The sequence below is a fragment of the Phyllobates terribilis genome, unplaced genomic scaffold, assembly GCF_046119375.1.
Source record: "Phyllobates terribilis strain yellow unplaced genomic scaffold, ASM4611937v1 Scaffold_7__3_contigs__length_470593459, whole genome shotgun sequence".
NCBI classification, from domain to species: Eukaryota; Metazoa; Chordata; class Amphibia; order Anura; family Dendrobatidae; genus Phyllobates; species Phyllobates terribilis.
Window position 1 is genome coordinate 422974732 of NW_027362767.1, and position 22211 is coordinate 422996942.

The 22211-nt window shown below is 49.1% G+C and overlaps 1 protein-coding gene across 1 annotated transcript in view; it reads right to left on the minus strand.

The window, feature by feature from the left end:
* Positions 1-22211, minus strand: part of LOC141155148 (N-acetyllactosaminide alpha-1,3-galactosyltransferase-like) — a 44736-nt gene that overhangs the window by 14815 nt on the left and 7710 nt on the right. Inside the window, exon 2 of the mRNA XM_073641832.1 lies at positions 5521-5624. Coding sequence (XP_073497933.1) covers positions 5521-5523 — 3 coding nt within the window. The 5' untranslated portion in view covers positions 5524-5624. The remainder of the gene's footprint in view (positions 1-5520; positions 5625-22211) is intronic.

Consider the following 22211-nt stretch of genomic DNA (forward strand, 5'->3'; position numbering starts at 1 on the left):
GAGGTCCTGCATAGGTGCTGCCTTTTTGGTGAAACCGGGAATAAACCTTCGGTAGTAGCCTACCAACCCGAGGAACTGCCGCACTTCTTTTACGCTGGAGGGGCTTGGCCATTCCTTAATTGCGGTGATCTTATCAGGGTCGGGAGCCACTCCGTCAGCGCTCACCACGTGTCCCAGGTACTGCACCTTTGGTTTCAGGAGGTGACACTTGGAGGGTTTCACCTTTAGGCCATAACTTGCCAGAGCTTCGAACACTTCCGCCAGGTGTTTCAGGTGGTCCTCATACGTCTTGGAATATACGATGACATCGTCCAGGTACAACAGGACCGTCTCGAAGTTTCTTGGCAACCTGCTGTAAAAGGAAAATCACCTCTGCAAGACAATTTTCAATTACATTAGTTCCTAGAGTTATTTTTGGGTGACTCTCATGTTTGTCAATATCTACAATGATCAGTCCCTGTGCTGCCAGTTCGACTCTACCGATTTTGATGGTCACCTCTTTAAATCCAATCTGTGGCACGGGCTGGCCATTGCTGGCGATGATACTCAAGTCGTCGTCAGGGTAGCGGGTAATATCCGAGTCATTCCAGTACTGCTTAAAGAGCACGTACGGGATGGTGGTGACCTGTGACCCGGTGTCCAGTAGGGCACTCATGGGAATGCCATCCAGTACCACAGGCAAGACTGGACGTCCTCCCACATATCTGTCGCGCCAGTTCGATGGGCCTGGTGATCTTTTTCCTGGGGGTTGGCCCTCTACCCCAGGTTGTGCCCGTTTAAAGAACAGTACCTTGCCATATGTCCAAGTTGATTGCAGCGGCGGCAGATGGGTCGTCCGTCCTCGCTGTATCGGTCACTGGGTCTTCCTCTGGCCGGTGGGGTCCTCCTTGGTCGACGCCACGGGATGTCCTCCGGTCCGGATGCCAGCTGGATCTTCCCTGGGGTGGAAGCCTGTAAAGACTGCACAGTTCGGGTTAGCGCAGCAACGCTCTTAGCTAGCTCTTGGACCTGATGGTGTAGGTCTGGAGCCGGGTCATTGTCCAAAGCCTGCGCATCAGCTCCCACAGGCCCTGCCGACAAGGGCGCCGCCTCCTGGTGGTAAGTGATAGCAGGGCGCTTGTGGGTCACAACGCCACCCGGTGCCGGTTCTCGGAGCACCCGGATGGCTCTGTCCTTGAACTGTGCAAAGCCCAGATGGGGATCCTGTAAGGCCATTGCCCGCAACTGGGTTCGGTGGGTATTACAATACAGTCCCTCTATAAACTGTTCGGTCAACAGCCTGTCCTCGTTTCCCACTCCATCAGGGTCGGTCTGCTTAATGGCCCTCAGGGCCTCTTGTAGGTTTAGTGCATAGTCCCTTACACTCTCATGCGCTCGCTGCTTGCACCCGTAGAATCTAAGCTTAATCTCGGCTGAGGTGCGGGTATCAAAGGTGTCCTTCAGCCGGGTTAGTATCCCTGCGACAGTCTTCCTCCCAGGTGGCCAGGATTTTACTTCCCTTTTGGCTGCCCCGGTTAGTTGGGCCACCAGGATGCTCACTTTTTGCTCTTCTGTGAGGGGGTACACCTGGAAGAGGCTATCCAGCTTTTCTCTAAAGTCATGCAGGGTATGTGACTCCCCTGAGTACTGGGGTAGCCAAGCTGCTCCCGGGATATAGGGCATGGTGAAGGGCATAACTGCAGCAGCGATGGCGCTGGCGGGGGTTGAGGCAATGAAGCTCTCCTCCGCATCCGACATCTTCCTCCCCCCTAGTGGACCGTGGCCTACCTTGCGATGATCCTGTTCCGTAGGCCGCGGCTCCGCAGTAGATCGTCAGGGTTGAGGACCTCCTGTGACGTCGGCGTCTGCTGGGCTCCTTCCAGGACCTTACGCAACGTCCGGACGTGAGGCGGGGCTTCAGTTCTCGCGCGCTTTCGGAGTCCACGCCCCTCTTCTTCCCGCGCGGCGTCCTCAAGATGGCGTCCAATGGCGGGAAAACTCCACGGATGGCGGGAAGAAGGCAGAAGATGGCGCCGGATGGCGGGAAACTTCACCGATGGCGGGAAGAAGGCTGAAGATGGCGCCGGATGGCGGGAATCTTCACCACAGGTAAGTTTGAAAAGTCTCTTTTTCAGGCACGCAGTACCCGGTGGTTGCGGGCACGAAATCCTGCCGACTACGCCAAAGTTGACGCGCCCCTGGGCCTGTGTCGCGCTGCGTTGCGCACGCGGGAGCTTACCCGGAGCCGGATCTCTTGAGGGTTGTAGGCTCGTGGCGGTGACCCGGTCCGTGCCCAGGGAGTCAAACTGAGCGGCGATGTAACAGCGGTAGATGTAGGACGACTACGCCACCCGTTGAATGCAGCTATGGAGCTGCCGCTGCAGGACAGACCGCTGAGGCCGGTGGATGGATGGTGCAGCGTAGATGGTATAACCCCCAACGGGAGGGGTATGGCCTCAGGGCAGCAGATGTGGATGATGGGGGTAGCAGGAACCACTCAGAGACGGTGCGGTGTAATTCAGGGTCTTTACTGGTAACAACGATAGACCCTCCCGGAGTACTTGCTAGTGAACGGGGCCTGGTCAGTCCTTGAGCAGATGGGATCTCCCCTGGCCAGGCGGAGTTGTAGGCCTCCCAAACTGACTGTACTCTTCTGGCTACCTTGCTAGAAGCGGATATAAGTAGCCCACGTCCCTGAGTGTACCGTGTGGTGCTCACCCGTATGGCCGGTGACTCGGGGCCTTCTAATGGCTTCCGCTCCACGATGGTGGTGCTGGTCCCACGCGTGTGACCATGCCTTCGGGTTTCTGGGCCTGAGGACCTGAAATCCCCTGCCGGTCGGCTTCTGCTGCTGGGTAAGAGTTAGTCCCCACAGCCTCGGACGCCGGGTCCGGTAAGAAAGCTTCTCAGTCAGGGCGAGCTCTGCAGCTGCCAGCCCCTGACTCGTAGTAGTATTGCTTCTGCTGTTTCTTGTCTCTACTCTCCTTGACTGACTAACCCTGCTTCAGCCCCGGGTTTATATAGGGGAAGTTCTTCCCCTCCCAAGACTGGGCAGGAGGTGTGGCATGCATAGGATCCCTGACCAAAGGACCTCCCACCTGCTCTCAGACATAACATCTCTATCACTGTGGCAACCAGACCCCTGGGGTGTCACACACACATAATGTTAGAAGCATAGTAAAAAAATAACATATGCAACTGGACCTGCAGGTACTAGATACAATTGTAATAGTATAAACAATTCACAAATGAGGACAATGCAATTGTAAAAGTAGTCAACTCATTAGATAAAGTATTATGCCTGTAAACCATCAAACAATATGTATCTATAGTGTCTCTCACCATGCAAGTTAGTAAATAAGTAAAAACACATATTTTATGAAAGTACAGAGCTCACAATGTTTAAGCGGCCATAAAATAGGTGTATACATGCATATAATAATAAATAGCAAATATTTCTCTATTAGAAAAACCATATTAGGAATATACATGTGCACATAATAGTGTCAAGATAGCTCTCACTCTTAAAATAATGTATATAGAGTGTGTACTAAAATAGATAATAACTAATAGCGAGCTAATGAGATGACATAATGTAGTGAGCATGTAGTGATGATGGAGCAATCAACCACATAATAATAAATGCAAATCGCAGGTGTGGAGTATGGTGCCCAACCCGACGCGCGTCTTACAGTTCAAGCAAAGTGGACGGGTATCATAGAAATCTCATGCCCACTGTACTTCTTATTTACACTGCGTAAACTGAGCTGCGGTGCATGTTTCAAATCCGCAGCATGTCAATTTCTTTTGTAAGTACGCTGAGTCTTCTGTGCTAATTTTCCCTTACACTTGTATTAGATGCGAAAAATCCACAGGTAAAAAACGCACACGTGTTTTTAGTGCATTTCCCCGTCGGAAATGCATCAAAAAATCATGTAATCCACACCTACGTATGTCAATAAGGTGCGGTGAAATCAAAACACCAGAAAGTTTCAAAAACAAGGAAGCTTTATTTAAAGAATGACATACCGAACAGAGACAAAAACCGCAGCATCAAAAACATTAAATGTTAAAAAAAAACGCATACACAAATGGAATGAAAAAACGCAGAAATTCAGCAGCATCAAAAACACACCAAAAAAGCTCACCGTGGGAATGTAGCCTAAGGGGCCCATATATTGTTCTTTTACAGGGGCCCTTTTCTGTCTGTGACCACCAGGGGGTTTTACAGATTTTTTTGTGCTGCAGGGAAATGTTCCTGTTGTTGGAGAGGACAGGGAGCTTCTGACACTGATTCTTAGATTTGGGGACTGCCTATAACATAGGAGGGGTGAGGGTTTGGGAAATATGGCTTTTTGTGCTTGCGTGTAGCCCCTCCAAAAAACCTCACAATGTGGATTGTAGGCAAAATATAGGTGGAATGTTTATGAAAATGCATTTTGATAGAAGTGCAAATTTTGCAATTTTTAAACATTGAATGTTTATACCCTTCATCCAACTAGCCATACCACACAAACCAGTTAATAAAAAATATAAAAAAACAATATAGCTCCTTTACCTTAGGGTTAGTTTTCAAAGATGTTTTTATTTGTTTAAGGTGTTCGAAAGCTTTAGAAGCAATTTTTCATTTTTTTTTTTTTTTTCAAGAAAATTTACAAAACTTCCTTTTCGTGATTTATATAGTTTAAGTGATTTTCTGGATCACTGGCGGATTTTAACTCACTGATTTTCAGCCTCACAAGTTTTTAAAATAGTATCATTTTGGGGGGATTTTCCAACGATATTGGTCCTGAAAAATCGCTTAAACTATATAGATAAGTAAGTTTTGTAGATTTTCTTGAAAAAAAAAAAATTGTTTCTAAACCTTTCTAACACCTTAACCAAATAAAAACAAGTTTGAAAAATAACGCCGACGTAAAGGAGCTGTATTTTTTATTGACTAGTTTGCATGGTATGACTATTTGGATTAAGGGTATAAACATTCAAAGTTTAAAAATTGCAAAATTTTGCAGCTTTCTAAGCTTATACAGGGGTTTTGACTCTCACAACATCACCAGGTGAGCAAAAAAAAAAAAAAATCGTTATTTATCTCCCTATTTTCTCGTCTTTCCAGTTTTTTTCCCTTTTTGCTCTTACCATTTTAAAAACGGCACTGCTGAACGATTTCAAGAAAGTTTGTGAACCCTGATATGATTATAGCTAGCTCCTTCTGTCTTCGAAACAATCATGGACTCCTTAATTTATTTTTATGGCAATAGAAAAAAACTATTTAACTTTTGCAGACAGCTGAAAATCCTCACATGAAAGTTAAGGAGGAATTCATTTAAGTGGCAGGCTTGGATCCCATCTCAAGCAGCTCCTCCACTGCAACATTCAGACTCAGACTTTTAGTCAATATTCAGGCTAAAAAGAAGAAGAAAAAAAAAAGAAAAAGTCCAGAGAAACAACAGAGAAGTAGATAAAAATCCTACGCAAAAAAGAATCAGCGATCTGGTGAGTGAAGATAGAAGTAGAATATCAAGTAGATGTAAGAACACTCACCATGATCTTGGTGCCGGTGTTGCTGGCAGTTCTTCAAAGCCTCGGAGAGACGAGAATGAGCAGAAGGTGTGGCTTCTACATGCCTCAGGCGCTCCACACCTTCCCTAAGAAAAAGTCTAGTGAATTCTTCTACATTGTTTTTCCTTGCAGAAGGATCACGGCGGCACAGTCTACTGACTTTTTATTATGACCAATTTCTGAACTTTGTTTATATGTATAAATCTTTGGTAATATTTACTTTTATCATTTATTTTATTTCATACATCTCTATAGCCGAAAAGCATAACAATGATCATTTACACTTATTTTGTATCTGAAAGCCATTACCTAGCACCTTCCGTCTGTTCTGTTGAATACAATCCTGCCACATCGCATATTTTGTCTCTAGTTTTCTACAATCAATTCTTTTATATTTTGTACCAATATTTATGTATTGTTGCTAATGATCTATGATCTTGACACTGGGGGATTAGTGACACAGTAATTAATACTCATTGGGGTTTCGCAACCCTGAACTAGACCTCCATCAGTGGACAATAAAACTTTCACAGCATGGTGGCTCAGTGGTTAGCACTGTTGATTTGCAACGCCGGGGTTCTAGGTAATTGCGTACCACAAGTGGTGGCAGGCTACGCGGCTGCTATGGGGCCTATGACCCAAGGGGGGTGCCCGATGCCAGTGTCGGCACCAGGCCCCACACCCGTCATTGCATGTTCAACTGTATCCTGGTACTCGGCAGCCGGGCCTTATGCCTACTTGCAGGGGGGGAATATCACGGTGGCTGGCCCGGTCCATGACCCAGGGTGGTCAGTGCAAAAAGGGGATATAATTGTTAGGGAAAGTTCGTGACGCCACCTGTGGTGCCTGGTGAGGATCACCAGCGCTGCAACAGTCCTCTGAGGCAGGTGTTAGGGCAGCTTGAGATGGAACCGCTCCCCACAGGTGGAGCAGGCCTCAGGGCAGTGTAAATATCTGGAGGTTGTGCTGGGCGTTGTAGTGCAGGGAGAGAAATGGCGCAGGTGAAAGAAGGGACGGAGGCAGAACAGTGCAGTCATCCAAGATTTTTACTCATAGTTCTTTAGCCAGTCCACAGGTGCACTGTACAGGTGCAAGCCTCCCACGTCGCACTGCGTTCACTGGGCAGGGGTTTAGTCCTTTCTCACACAGCTCAGGAGTGCCTGGCAGAACCCCACTTTCTTGTGTGCCTCTCTAGACCGACTTCACGCTGGGTCTTTCTCCCTCCTGCCCTGCGCTTCCCCACTCTGTATCCTATTCGGGTACTCTGAAGTCCCTCCTGTCCGTCGGAGTTGCACAGACCTGCTTGACCTTACTTGGATTGGAGTGGGGGGTTCGACTACTCGCTATAGAAGCCAGAAGCCTCCGGTTTTTCCAGCCGAGGCTTGAAGCTGCACGACTGGGCCAGGGGCCGGTCCCCTTCTTGCGGCCTAGATCCTCCTGACACTTGGCAGGTTCGGGGAGTACGGGTGCCGCCTGCACTCGCCGTACCCCCTAGGATCCCCTCTGCAGAACGGAGCTCACTCCCTGCTCCCCTCCTGGGCCTCTGAGACCAGGCCCTGCTTGGGGAGCAGAGCTCTGACTGAGACTCTGCTCCCTGACTGTCTTTGCTCTCTCCTCTCACTGACTGAACTGAACTCCTAAGATGGCTTCCCATTATATATCTACTGTATGAGTGCTCCCCTAAACTACTTCCTCCACCCACACCCACTACTGGTTCCCCCTACCTTTGGGTTCCCCCCACTCCAGCCAGGGTCAGGGCTCAGCAGAAAACTACATTGCGTCTTGCCCCTCCTGCTGGCCTGGAGCAGTGTAGTGTTGGATGTAGGTGTTGGGGTTCCGTGCAGCACTCTCTCCTTACCTGAGTGAAGGGAGACACCACACCTCTGGGTGAGGTGCAGTACCTCTGTGGCGACTGAACCCTCAAGGGCGCCACACACTGATGACTCTCAATTTTAGGTATAAAACATGAATTTAAGATCCAGAAGTAATATGATAATGGAGAGGCAAACGTTAAGAAATGATGAAAAATAAAAGGGAAAAGGAGATAAGGGAAAAAGTAGAGGTAGTTCGGCCACAAGGAACCTATAACAGACAAGCCAGGTATGTTATCTCAACTAAAATCCTTTGTTCAGGAGGTCTCATGATTATTTCTTATAAAAAATACAATTTATTACAATCTTTATGAAGTGAACAGTAATTCTCCATGTCTATATAAAAAATTATTGCGAGTCCTGAACAAGATCAAAGAGATCCCAAACAGAAGTTTCAAACCTCAGGGAAAGTCAAAGAATTCAAGATCTGAAAGAGGACTACAGGTTCCAGACATGCTCAGACATGCTGAGGTACAAGAGCGCTTCAAGCTGAGGTTTTCTAATGTCACAAGCAATTGCTTGTGTGATGTGCTTCTCTTCCGTACTCTCCTTGTCTGTATGTATTTGCATTTACTCAGGGCCGGAACAAGGTATTTTGATGCCCTAGGCAGGTGAAGTCAATGGTGAACCCCCCGATGAACCCTCAGGCCCCAAGCAAAGAAATGGGTCAGAGATTAAGGCAACAGGAGCACTATCGCACACCTTCCTCCACCTCCGATGGGTCAGGTAACAAGCTCTAACTTAAATTGTTACCTTTTCCACCCAAAAATACCAGCAAAAGTAAAAAACTTGTTACGGGTCAGGGTGGTGGAACCTCTGTGCTTCGGTGCAAGGAGGGGCCAGAGGGGCGTAACTAGGTGCCTACACGGTCTGACCAAGGTCACAGGGCGGCTTAGTCGACTCCGTGAACCAGGGAGGGACCGCGCAGGTGAACCAGGTGCTACTCTGGGACCGACCTTGTGTGAGAGCAGGTGACTCCCACGGGTCAGATGACAGGAGCTGACCGGTACAGTAGATAAGCACGGCAGGAAGCCAGACGGGTGGTCCAGGTAGATAAGCAGGCTGGTAAGGCAGGTAGCCAGACGGGTGCTCTGGGTAGATAAGCAGGCTGGTACGGCAGGTAGCCAGATGGGTGCTCCGGGTAGATAAGCAGGCTGCTAAGGATCTGATTGATGCGTTCCACTTGACCATTGGACTGAGGATGATAGGTCGAGGAGAAATCCAAAGAGACATCCAGCAGCTTGCACGTAGCTCTCCAGAAGCGCGTAGTGAACTGAACTCCGCGATCAGACACAATGTGGAGGGGTAGGCCGTGAAGACGGAAAATGTGATGGATGAATTCCTTAGCCAGTACAGATGCAGACGGAAGACCAGGCAACGGGATGAAGTGGGCCATTTTGGAAAAGCGGTCAGCGACCACCCAAATGACTGTACAACCGGCAGAAACGGGGAGATCCATGATAAAGTCCATAGCTATGTGTTGCCACGGGGTGGAAGGCACGGGAAGAGGAAGAAGAAGACCGGAGGGAAGGTGCCTGGGAAGCTTGTTACGGGCACAAGAGGAACAAGCCGCGACTAAGTCTGCAATATCATTGCGCAGAGAAGACCACCAGTAATGTCGGGCGATGATCTGAAAAGTCTTCCTCTGGCCAGCATGACCGGATAGTTTAGATGAATGGCCCCAGAGTAGAACCCTCTTCCGATCCGGAACCGCTACAAAGGTCTTACCGGGTGGAAGATGAGATAGGTCAAATGGAGCAACAGTCATTACTTTGGAGGGATCAATGTTATGTAAAGGCTCCTCCTCTTGGTCGGAAGACAGGAATGAGCGGGATAAAGCGTCGGCTTTAATGTTCTTGTCCGCCGAGCAGTAATGCAGAGTAAAGCAGAATCGGGCAAAGAACAGGGACCACCGGGCCTGACGCGGATTAAGTCTTTGGGCGTTTTGTAAATAAGCAAGGTTTTTGTGGTCAGTGTAGATGACCACGGGGAGCAGAGCCCCCTCCAGCAAGTAGCGCCACTCCTCCAGCGCTAATTTGATGGCCAGCAGCTCACGATCTCCTATGGAGTAGTTGCGCTCGGACGAGGAGAAGAGCTTGGAGAAGAAGCCGCAGGTTACCATTCTTCCAGATGAGGATTTCTGGGTGAGCACCGCTCCGGCTCCGGAGGAGGATGCATCAACCTCCAGGGAGAACTGCTTGTTGCAATCCGGATGGTGCAGCACAGGAGCGGAAGAGAAGGCTTGTTTAAGGGAGACAAAGGCCTTCTCCGCTTCGGAGGTCCATTCCCTGGGATTTGCTCCCTTACGGGTGAGCGCGGAGATGGGAGCAGTCCGGGAGGAGAAGTGAGGAATGAAGAGGTGGTAATAATTAGCAAAGCCCAGGAATCGCTGAATCGCCTTCAACCCCTCCGGTCGGGGCCACTTCAAGACGGCAGACACCTTCTCGGATATAATATAGCCCAGGAACGGTAGGGAAGTCTGCTCGAAGAGGCATTTCTCGAATTTAGCGTATAGGCGATTCTTCCGGAGTCTTAGCAGAACCTGGCGAACATCCCTCCGGTGTGAGGGCAGATCCGGAGAGAAAACAAAGAAATCGTCCAGGTACACCACCACGCAAGAATACAGGAGATCACGTAAGATGTCTTTAACCAGCTCCTGGAAGACGGCTGGAGCATTACAGAGACCAAAGGGCATCACGCGGTATTCACAGTGACTGTCCCAGGTGTTGAATGCCGTTTTCCACTCGTCTCCCTGGCGAATCCGGACTAGATTGTACGCCCCAAGAAGATCAAGCTTGGTGAAGATCTTCATGCCTTTAAGGCAGTCAAACAGCTCCTAGATGAGAGGCAGGGGGTACTTATTTTTGATGGTAATCTGGTTTAGACCCCTGTAGTCAATACAAGGACGAAGAGAGCCGTCTTTCTTCTTGACGAAGAAGAATTCTGCTCCAGCCGGGGAGGTGGATTTTCGGATAAATCCCCTAGCAAGATTCTCCTCTATGTATCCAGACATGGCACGGGTCTCGGCCAGCGACAAGGGGTAGATTCGCCCGCGGGGAGGTGAAGCACCAGTTACCAGGTCGATGGGGCAATCATACGGCCTATGAGGTGGTAGTGTCTCTGCTTCCTTTTTGTCAAAGACGTCCGCATAGGACAAGTAGGGTGCAGGCAGGCCAGGCAGGTTAGCCGGAGTAGACGGGGGTTCAGCAGGACGAACCGGAACCAGGCAGGACTGATGGCATTCCTGACCCCAACCTAGCACTTCACCGGATTTCCAATTCAGGACGGGCTCATGTCTTTGCAACCAGGGCAGACCAAGCAGGAGAGGGTGAGAGAGACCAAACAACACATGAAAGGAGATCTTCTACGAGTGCAGCATTCCCACCTGAAGGGATACAGGCTCAGTGACGAGCAAGATGGTCTCCAGAAGAAGCCTCCCATCTATGGAGGCAGCCGCCAACGGTTCAGCCAAACGTACGGTGGGAATCTGGTACCGCTCCACAACAGCCTGTTGAATGAGATTCCCAGCGGCTCCGGAATCCAGATGGGCAATCTCGAAGAAGTGGGTCTCTCCACTGGAAATAGAAACAGACAGAGTCAAGGACGGAGAGGATTTACTCTTGCCTAGGACGACCTCTCCGAGCGGTCCTAGACTCTGGAATTTCCCGGCCTTACCAGGCAGGAACGGATCTGGTCCTCTATGCTGCCACAGTAGAAGCAGCTCCCCTCGGCTTGCGTGTCTCCTGGCGAGACTTGACCATCTTGGTTTGGTCAATTTGCATGGGCTCAGGCGAACAAGCCCGGGGAATTGCTGGTTGCGAGGCTGGCCTTTGAAAGGTTGGAGTGAGACGTGGAAATCTTCTCTCCCGGGTCGTCTCCTTAGCATGCTCTAGAAAACGAATGTCAATCTGGGTAGCTAATGACACCAGGTCGTCCAAGGTGGAACGGATGTCACGACCGGCTAGCTCATCCTTGATCCGTCCGGAAAGACCCTCCCAAAAGGTGGACACCAAGGCCTCGTTGTTCCAGGCAAGTTCTGATGCGAGAGTTCGGAAACGTATGGCATACTGGCCCACAGTAAGACTCCCTTGGCAGAGACGGAGAAGTGAGGAGGCAGTAGAAGATTTTTGTCCGAGTTCATCGAAGACCTTCCGTAAGGCAGCGAGGAAAGCCTGAAGATCAGACACCAGGGGATCCCCTCTCTCCCAAAGAGGGTTTAGCCATGCCAATGCCTCTACGGTGAGGTGAGACATGATGAATGCCACCTTGGCCCAGTCGGAGGTGAACTGGTGTGCCAGGAGCTCAAAGTGCAGTGTGCACTGATTTATGAAGCTCCGACATAAGACGGGGTCACCACCAAAACGTGTAGGTGTAGAGAGCCGGGGTCCAAAGCCAGGTGCCACAGCGCCACTGGGTTGAGGTGCCGCTAGGCTAGAGACGGACACAGACGGGGTGGACAGCGTGTCCAGGTGGGAGTTGACAGTCTGCAGATAAGACAGGATAGTCTCCTGTTGGGATCTCTGACGTGAGACCTCCTGGTACAGGTCAGAAAGGGAAGGAGCCTGGGGGCCACCGGGTTCCTTGGCCTGTGCAAACTGTCACGGGTCCGGGTGGTGGAGCCTCTGTGCTTCGGTGCAAGGAAGGGCCAGAGGGGCGTAACTAGGTGCCTACACGGTCTGACCAAGGACACACGGCGGCTTAGTCGACTCCGTGAACCAGGGAGGGACAGGGCAGGTGAACCATGTGCTACTCTGGGACCGACCTTGTGTGAGAGCAGGTAACTCCCACGGGTCAGATGACAGGAGCTGACCGGTATAGTGGATAAGCACAGCAGGAAGGCAGACGGGTGGTCCAGGTAGATTACCCGGAGCACCCGTTTGGCTACCTGCCGCACTAGCCTGCTTATCTACCCGGAGCACCCGTCTGGCTACCTGCCGTACCAGCCTGCTTATCTACCTGGACCACCCGTCTGCCTTCCTGCCGTGCTTATCCACTGTACCGGTCAGCTCCTGTCATCTGACCCGTGGGAGTCACCTGCTCTCACACAAGGTCGGTCCCAGAGTAGCACCTGGTTCACCTGCCCGGTCCCTCCCTGGTTCACGGAGTCGACTAAGCCGCCGTGTGACCTTGGTCAGACCGTGTAGGCACCTAGTTACGACCCTCCTTGCACCGAAGCACAGCGGTTCCACCACCCAGACCCGTAACAAAACTGCTGTCTGGCATTGTATTCTTGTTCCGATGGTGGTTCTGGTAACATTAATGTAGTGATGGATGTTCTAGTGCTGTATTCATCATCAAAACAATCATCAGTACATGAATATGAAACCAAAATCATCATCAGTACATAAATAGAGCACCAGAGCCATAAAAAATACATTCATGAGGCACCAGAACCATCATCAGTAAATAAATAGGCCAGTAGAACCACCATCAGTACATAAATACATCACCAGAACCACAACCAGTACATGAATGCATTATGAGAACCACCGTCAGTAAATAAATACACTAGTACCATGGGTTATACTATTCTGGCTACAGTTTGTCTAGCTTAACACAAGTGTTTTCATTTGTCTGCCTATCACCTTTTGAGTGTAGCTTTATATTCTGTCCTTCTGCTGGCATTTCCAGCTGGTGATAGATTCATTTGGAAGTTCTGACATTCTATTGATCTTTGGAGCCAGTGTGTGATTCTCCAGTTAAGGATTTTTCGCTTTGCTGTTTCTTTGCTATACTATGCACCTGTCTTCTGTTTATCTTTAGTAAGTAGGCAGTATATTTGTTAACAGTACTTGTTTTTGTCTTTGGTAATTCATTATTTACTTTACTCACTCTGGATCTTTCCCCTGTTGAGCACACTTCTCTTCTTGTAGGTAATTCACACTTTGCTCTGCCCCCCAGTTCTTTAAGAGGAATGTGAATCGACTCGACGACCGTTTAGGCAGTTTTCGTCTGAGTTGCCATCTCCTAGTCTGTGGTTAGGGCTATCTCTGCACTCGCAGGCACCACTAAGGACTGCGGAGTCAGGATATCTAGTCTGTACAGGAACTGGCAGGGTCAGTTGCAGTTTTTAGTGTATAACTTATTTTCCCTAGTGAGTTGCTACACAAGTATAACAATAATGCTCCCCATATCCAGCCTCCAGTATAATATATACCCCATAGTGTGATAGGCCTCCAGTATACACTGTGTGCAGAATTATTAGGCAAGTTGTATTTTAGAGGATTATTTTTATTATTGATCAACAACTATGTTCTCAATCAACCCAAAAGACTCATAAATATCCAAGCTTAATATTTTTGGAAGTTGGAGTGTTTTTTTTTTAGATTTGGCTATCTTAGGAGGATATCTGTTTGTGCAGGTAACTATTACTGTGCAGAATTATTAAGCAACTTAATAAAAAACAAATATAATCCCATCTCACTTGTTTATTTTCACCAGGTAAACCAATATCAGTGCACAAAATTTAGAAATAAACATTTCTGACATGCAAAAACAAAAAAATTAGTGATGAATATAGCCACCTTTGTTTATGATGACACTCAGCAGCCTTCCATCCATAGTTTCTGTCAGTTGCTTGATCTGTTTTCCATCAACATTGCGTGCAGCAGCCACCACAGCTTCCCAGACACTGTTCCGAGAGGTGTACTGTTTTCCCTCCCTGTAGATCTCACATTTTATAATGAACCACAGGTTCTTTATGGGGTTCAGATCAGGTGAACAAGGGGACCATGTCATTATTTTTTCTTCTTTTAGACCTTTACTGGCCAGCCACGCTGTGGAGTAGTTGGATGCATGTGATGGAGCATTGTCCTGCATGAAAATCATGTTTTTCTTGAATGATACCGACTTCTTCCTGTACCACTGCTTGAAGAAGTTGTCTTCCAGAAACTGGCAGTAGGTCTGGGAGTTGAGCTTCACTCCATCCTCAATCCGAAAAGGTCCCACAAGTTCATCTTTGATGATACCAGCCCATACCAGTACCCCACTTCCACCTTGCTGGCGTTTGAGTCAGAGTGGAGCTCTCTGCCCTTTACAGATCCAGCCTCTGGCCCATCCATCTGGCCCATCAAGAGTCACTCTCATTTCATCAGTCCATAAAACCTTTGAAAAATCAGTCTTAACATATTTCTTGGCCCATTCTTGACGTTTTATCTTATGTTTCTTGTTCAAATGTGGTCGTTTTTCAGCCTTCCTTACCTTGGCCATGTCCCTGAGTATCGCACACCTTGTGCTTTTTGATACTCCAGTAACGTTGCAGCTCTGAAATATGGCAAAACTGGTGGCGAATGGCACCTTGGCAGCTTCACGCTTGATTTTACTCAATTCATGGGCAGTTATTTTGCGCCTTTTTTGGCCAACACCCTTCTTGCGACCTTGTTGGCTATTTGCCATGAAACACTTGATTGTTCGGTGATCACGCTTCAAAAGTTTGGAAATTTCAAGACTGCTGCATCCCTCTGCAAGACATCTCACAATTTTGGACTTTTCAGAGCCCGTCAAATCTCTCTTCTGACCCATTTTGCCAAAGGAAAGGAAGTTGCCTAATAATTAAGCACACCTTATATACTGTGTTGATGTCATTAGTCAACACTAGTGTTGAGCCACCCCCGTAGTGTTCGGGTTCGGTTCGGTTCGTCGAACACCGGGATGTTCGAGGAACTGTTCGTCGAACTGTTCGTCGAACACCTTAGAACACCGTCGAACACCGTTAAAACCAATGGCAGGCAAACAAAAACACATAGAAACACATAGAAAACACCTGCAAAGGTGTCCAAAAGCTGACAAACTGCTCAGAAGACACTCTCTTTAAAAAAGCCGGCCGGCAAATTCAGCAGCGGCATACACCGGTACCCGACAATTTAGACAAGAAGGAATAGAGCATCACACATAGATTAGATAGATAGAAACATGTCAGTCACACATATAAGAAGCACAGTGACAGTGTTGGTTACTGCACTTGTCATTTAGTGTAAAGGATTTATTAAAAAAAATATTAGTGTTTTCATGCACCGTCTCTTTAAAAAAGCCGGCCGGCAATTCAGCATCTGTACCCGACAATTTAGAACAGAAAGAATAGAGCTTCACACATAGATTAGATAGATAGAAACATGTCAGTCACATATATAATAAGTACAGTGATAGTGTTGCTTACTATACTTGTCATTTAGTGTAAAGGATTTATTTAAAAAAATAATAGTGTTTTCATGCACTGTCTCTTTAAAAAAGCCGGCCGGCAATTCAGCAGCGGTACCCGACAATTTAGAACAGAAAGATAGAGCATCACACATAGATTAGATAGATAGAAACATGTCAGTCACATATATATGAAGTACAGTGATAGTGTTGGTTACTGTACTTGTCATTTAGTATTAAAATAAAGGATTTATTATTAAAAAAATTGGCGTGGGGTTCCCCTTAATTTTAGGCTCTAGCGGAGGTTAAGCAGACGGCTGGGGCAGATGTTTGAAGCCTGGGAAGGGGGTAATACCCACGGAGCTTCCCAGGCTACTAATATCAGCCCCCAGCTGAATACATAGCCTTTACTAGCTATTAAAATGGGGGACCCCCCAAAAAAAATGACGTGGGGTCCCCCCTAATTTAATAGCTAGCAAAGGCTAGGCAGACAGCTGGGGGCTGATATTAATAGCCCAGGAAGGGAGCCATGAATATTGGCCCCCTCCCAGGCTAGAAACACCAGCCGTCAGCCGCCCCAGAAATGGCGCATTCATAGGATGCGCCAATTCTGGCACTTAGCCTCGCTCTTCCACGCTGCCCTGGTGCGGTGGCAGGGGGTAATAGGGTTGGGGTTGATGTCAGCTTATAATGCCAGCTGACATCAAGCCCAGGTTAGTAATGGAGAGGCGTCTATAAGACACCCCCATTACTAACCCCATAGTCAAAGTTAAAAAAAACACAAACACCCAGAATAAAGTCCTTTAATTGAAATAAAGACACAATTCTTTATTGTTCTAAATTAAACCATACTTACCATCACGCCCATTCCAGCTGAAGCCAACAATCTCCTGCAATAAAAGAAAAATAATAAAGCAACCTCATCCTTACCTTTCCATGGTTCCCACGACAGCTTCAGCTCTGCTACATCGAGATGACAGGCTGGACCGCAGCAGAACGCTGCCATCCAGCCTGTCATCCCGCAGACACTGAGAAGCGCAGGCTTGCTTGCGCTGCTCAGCGTCTCTCTGTGACGACATCCAGATGAGCCGAGTTCATGTCCAATGAACTCGGCTCACCTCATGCACGTCACTGACAGCGTGGGAAAATTCTCACGCTGAAGCGCTGATTGCAGGAGAATTTTCCCACGCTGTCAGTGACGTGCAGGAGGTGAGCTGAGTTCATTGGACATGAGCTCACCTCATGCACATCACTGACAGCGTGGGAGAATTCTCCTGCACTCAGCACTTCAGCGTGAGAATTTTCCCACGCTGTCAGTGACGTGCATGAGGTGAGCCGAGTTCATTGGACATGACCTCGGCTCATCTGGATGCCGTCACAGCGAGACAGTGAGGAGCGCAAGCATGCCTGCGCTTCTCAGTGTCTGCGGGATGACAGACTGGATGGCAGCGTTCTGCTGCGGTCCAGCCAGTCATCTCGATGTAGCAGAGCTGAAGCTGTCGTGGGAACCATGGAAAGGTAAGGATGAGGTTGGTTTATTATTTTTCTTTTATTGCAGGAGATCGTTGGCTTCAGCTGGAATGGGCGTGATGGTAAGTATGGTTTAATTTAGAACAATAAAGAATTGTGTCTTTATTTCAATTAAAGGACTTTATTCTGGGTGTTGTGTTTTTTTTAAATACTTTACTAGAAATTCATGGCGGTCCTGTCTAATACTGGCGTGACCCCATGAATTTTGGGCTTGGGGCCAGCTGATAATACCAAGCTGGCCCTAACCCCTTTATTACCCAGTGAGCCACCGCACCAGGGCCCTGGATGAGTTGGGTACAGCGCCAGAAGATGGCACTTCTATGAACGCGCCATTTTCCGGGGTGGCTGCGGACTGCAATTTGTAGCGGGGGGGGGGCCCAGAAAGCTTGGGCCTCCCTGCGCTGCAGATTCCAGCCCCCAGCTGCCTAGTTGTACCTGGCTGGACACAAAAATAGGGCGAAGCCCCACGTACTTTTTTTTTAATTATTTCATGAAATTCATGAAATAATTAAAAAAAAATTGACGTGGGGCTTCGCACTATATTTGTGTCCAGTCAGGTACAGCAGGCAGGAACGGGCTGCCCCCAACCACCAGCTGCCTATTTGTACCTGGCCGGACACAACAATATAGGGAAGCCCTTTTTTTTAAAATTATTTCATGAAATAATTTAAAAAAAAAATACGTGGGGCTTCGCCCTATTTTTGTGTCCAGCCAGGTACAACTAGGCAGCTGGGGGCTGGAATCCGCAGCGCAGGGAGGCCCAAGCTTTCTGGGCCACCCCCGCTGCAAATTGCAGTCCGCAGCCACCCCGGAAAATGGCGCGTTCATAGAAGCGCCATCTTCTGGCGCTGTACCCAACTCATCCAGGGCCCTGATGCGGTGGCTCACTGGGTAATAAAGGGGTTAGGGCCAGCTTGGCATTATCAGCTGGCCCTAAGCCCGAAATTCATGGGGTCACGCCAATATTAGACATGACCACCATGAATTTCTAGTAAAGTATTTAAAAAAAACACAACACCCAGAAAAAAGTCCTTTAATTGAAATAAACACACAATTCTTTATTGTTCTAAATTAAACCATACTTACCATCACGCCCATTCCAGCTGAAGCCAACGATCTCCTGAAATAAAAGAAAAATAATAAAGCAACCTCATCCTTACCTTTCCATGGTTCCCATGACAGCTTCAGCTCTGCTACTTCGAGATGACAGGCTGGACCGCAGCAGAACGCTGCCATCCAGCCTGTCATCCCGCAGACACTGAGAAGCGCAGGCTTGCTTGCGCTCCACAGTGTCTCTCTGTGAGGGCATCCAGATGAGCCGAGTTAATGTCCAATGAACTCGGCTCACCTCATGCACGTCACTGACAGCGTGGGAAAATTCTCCTGCACTCAGCGCTTCAGCGTGGGAGAATTCTCACGCTGAAGCGCTGAGTGCAGGAGAATTCTCCCACGCTGTCAGTGACGTGCAGGAGGTGAGCTGAGTTCATTGGACATGAGCTCACCTTATGCACGTCACTGACAGCGTGGGAGAATTCTCCTGCACTCACCGCTTCAGCGTGAGAATTTTCCCACGCTGTCAGTGACGTGCATGAGGTGAGCCGAGTTCGTTGGACATGAACTCGGCTCATCTGGATGTCGTCACAGAGAGACGCTGAGCAGCGCAAGCAAGCCTGCGCTTCTCAGTGTCTGCGGGATGAGAGGCTGGATGGCAGCGTTCTGCTGCGGTCCAGCCTGTCATCTCGATGTAGCAGAGCTGAAGCTGTCGTGGGAACCATGGAAAGGTAAGGATGAGGTTGCTTTATTATTTTTCTTTTATTGCAGGAGATCGTTGGCTTCAGCTGGAATGGGCGTGACGGTAAGTATGGTTTAATTTAGAACAATAAAGGATTGTGTCTTTATTTCAATTAAAGGACTTTATTCTGGGTGTTTGTGTTTTTTTTAACTTTGACTATGGGGTTAGTAATGGGGGTGTCTTATAGACGCCTCTCCATTACTAACCTGGGCTTGATGTCAGCTGGCATTATAAGCTGACATCAACCCCAACCCTATTACCCCCTGCCACCGCACCAGGGCAGCGTGGAAGAGCGAGGCTAAGTGCCAGAATTGGCTCATCCTATGGATGCGCCATTTCTGGGGCGGCTGACGGCTGGTGTTTCTAGCCTGGGAGGGGGCCAATATTCATGGCTCCCTTCCTGGGCTATTAATATCAGCCCCCAGCTGTCTGCCTAGCCTTTGCTAGCTATTAAATTAGAGGGGACCCCACGTCATTTTTTTTGGGGGGTCCCCCATTTTAATAGCTAGTAAAGGCTATGTATTCAGCTGGGGGCTGATATTAGTAGCCTGGGAAGCTCCGTGGGTATTACCCCCTTCCCAGGCTTCAAACATTTGCCCCAGCCGTCTGCTTAACCTCCGCTAGAGCCTAAAATTAAGGGGAACCCCACGCCAATTTTTTTAATAATAAATCCTTTATTTTAATACTAAATGACAAGTACAGTAACCAACACTATCACTGTACATCATATATATGTGACTGACATGTTTCTATCTATCTAATCTATGTGTGAAGCTCTATTCTGTCTGTTATAAATTGTCGGGTACCGCTGCTGAATTGACGGCCGGCTTTTTTAAAGAGACGGTGCATGAAAACACTATTATTTTTTTTGATAAATCCTTTACGCTAAATGACAAGTACAGTAAGCAGCACTTTCACTGTACTTCGTATATATGTGGCTGACATGTTTATATCTATCTAATCTATGTGTGAAGCTCTATTCTTTCAGTTCTAAATTGTCGGGTACAGGTGTATGCCGCTGCTGAATTGCCGGCTTTTCATGTTTCACTGTTGGCACTGTTCCCATCGATTTGGGCAATCACTGTAATGCCACAACCACCATGGCTGTGGCATTACAGTGAGTGGCAGACAATCCCTGCATGATTGGTGCTCTAAATAGCGCCAGACATGCAGGACAAGCTTTTGGTGCACGAACAGTTATCGAACATAACCTCGAACAGCCGAATTTTTTGCAAATCGTTCGGGTTCGTCGAACAACTCGAACACCGCCCAAAACAGCTCGAATTTGAGATTGGCGAACAGTTCTAGTCGAACACCGCTCATCTCTAGTCAACACCCCTCCTCATTACAGAGATGCACATCACCAGATTTACTTAATTGGTAGTTGGCTCTCAAGCCTATGCAGCTTGGAGGGAGTAGGACAATGTGGCGCCCCCGTTGCGCATTGGTGCCACAGAACCCAGAAGGGTGCATGGATGGACTTCTCCAGAAGAGGCCCTCACACATTCACACACCTCCACCCTACCACCTCAGACCAGCAGAGGGAGCCCGTTAGGGATATATAAAGGGAGGGTGGAGCCAGGCAGCTCAGTTAGTTCAGAGTTTAGTCTGTGAGCAGAGAGCGTGCTGACGCTCAGAGAGCAGCGAAGAGGCAGCATGCTAACTGCTGTGCTTAGGCGAGCCAAGGCCTACAGCACGTGTGAAAGCCTAGTGAGGGCCCTGAGTGTGGCCGAAGGCGAGAGGAGAAGGAAGAAGTAGTGAGGGGGCAGAGGAGCATACCAGGCTCACCCCGAGATATATACCGGACACTGGGTCCGCGCCTACGGGGTCCCTTATACCCAGTAGGACCAACTGGAACCCCTGGAGGACTACAGGTCCCAGGTTTACCAAACGCTGACTACAGTACCAGGGCTAGGAGTCACGGAGGCCCCAGCGACCAGGGAGAGTGATCTCCAGGAGAAGGCCCTACCACCAGGTCAGCAGGTGTAAGAGAGAGACAGTAACCAAGCTAGGCCTAGCTCCAAGCAGGCCAGAAGCTTAGCGAGTAAAGCCACGGATCAGGAGGCCCTATACCCGCTCACTGGGGAGAGTCCAGAAGTGCGCCCTTCGTCCGGAGTACCCTGGACCGTGCCTGCATCATCACCAGTAAAGGTACTGAAGCTTACCCCCGTGTGAGTGTCCGTCTTTCCTCTGGGACCGTCCTGCCGTCTCTCTCCCCTGCACCACCACCCATTACATCCCACGCTGCCCTGAGGCCCGCTGCACTGGTGGGGAGCCGTTCCATCACAAGATGCCCTACCATCTGCCTCAGAGGACTGCTCCGCAGCGGCGGCCCCCCCTTTTGCCGCATTCCACAGGTGGCGTCACGAACTTTCCAAATTCCCTATAAATAATACCCCTTTTTATTGACCGCCCCGGGTCACGGACCGGGCCAGCCACCGTGATATCCCCGCCATACCGGCATCCCTAGGCCCGGCTGCCGAGTACCCCACGGCCCAGGGCGCGCGTCAACCTCATGTATAAAAAGTATCATGTGATCAAAATACTCATTTGCCTAATAATTCTGCACACAGTGTAATGTTCCCCACAGCCAGCTCCCAGTATAATGTTCCCCACAGTAGGAGCTGGCTGGCAAATTTTGGCCTGGGGGGCAAGTGTGGCGCCCCTGAGGGTTCGGTCGCCACAAAGGTATTGCATGTCACCCAGGGATGCGGTACCTCACTCTCAGGTAAGGAAGGAGTACGGCTCAGGACCCTAACACTACATCCACTACACCACATTTCCGGGGGACAGGGCAAGATTGCTCCTACGGGAGAGCACAGTCCCTGATCCCTGGCTGGAGTGGGGAGGAACCACTTAAAGAGGGGGAACTATGTAGTGGATGGGTGGAGGACGTAGATCCTGGGAGCACTGGAGTAGGAGTATAAGTTCGGGAGCCATCTTAGGTCAGTGTTCAGTTCCAGTCAGGCAGACTGAGGTGAAGGCAGGGAGCAGGGGCTCTGTATGAGCTCTGCTCCAGAGGCTGGCCTAGCCAAGAGGCCTGAGCCTGGAAGGAGAAGAGAGGAGTGGGAGCAGGAAGGCTCCAGGAACCGAAGGGACCCTAGGAGTACGGGCCGTGCAGCAAGCCACCCGTACGCCCACTGCTACTAGAAAGTAGGGGGGTCAGGCCAGATAAGCCTCAACTAGCACGGAGCTACAAGGCCCAACTAGGAAACCGGAGGCTGCAGCACTTCAAGTACCGCAGGCCACAAGTCCACAAGAGTACACTAAGAAGGTAGCCACATAGGACCCAGGGGACGGAACATACGTCGCCCGCCAAGGCCCGATGAGACCGGATAGAAGTG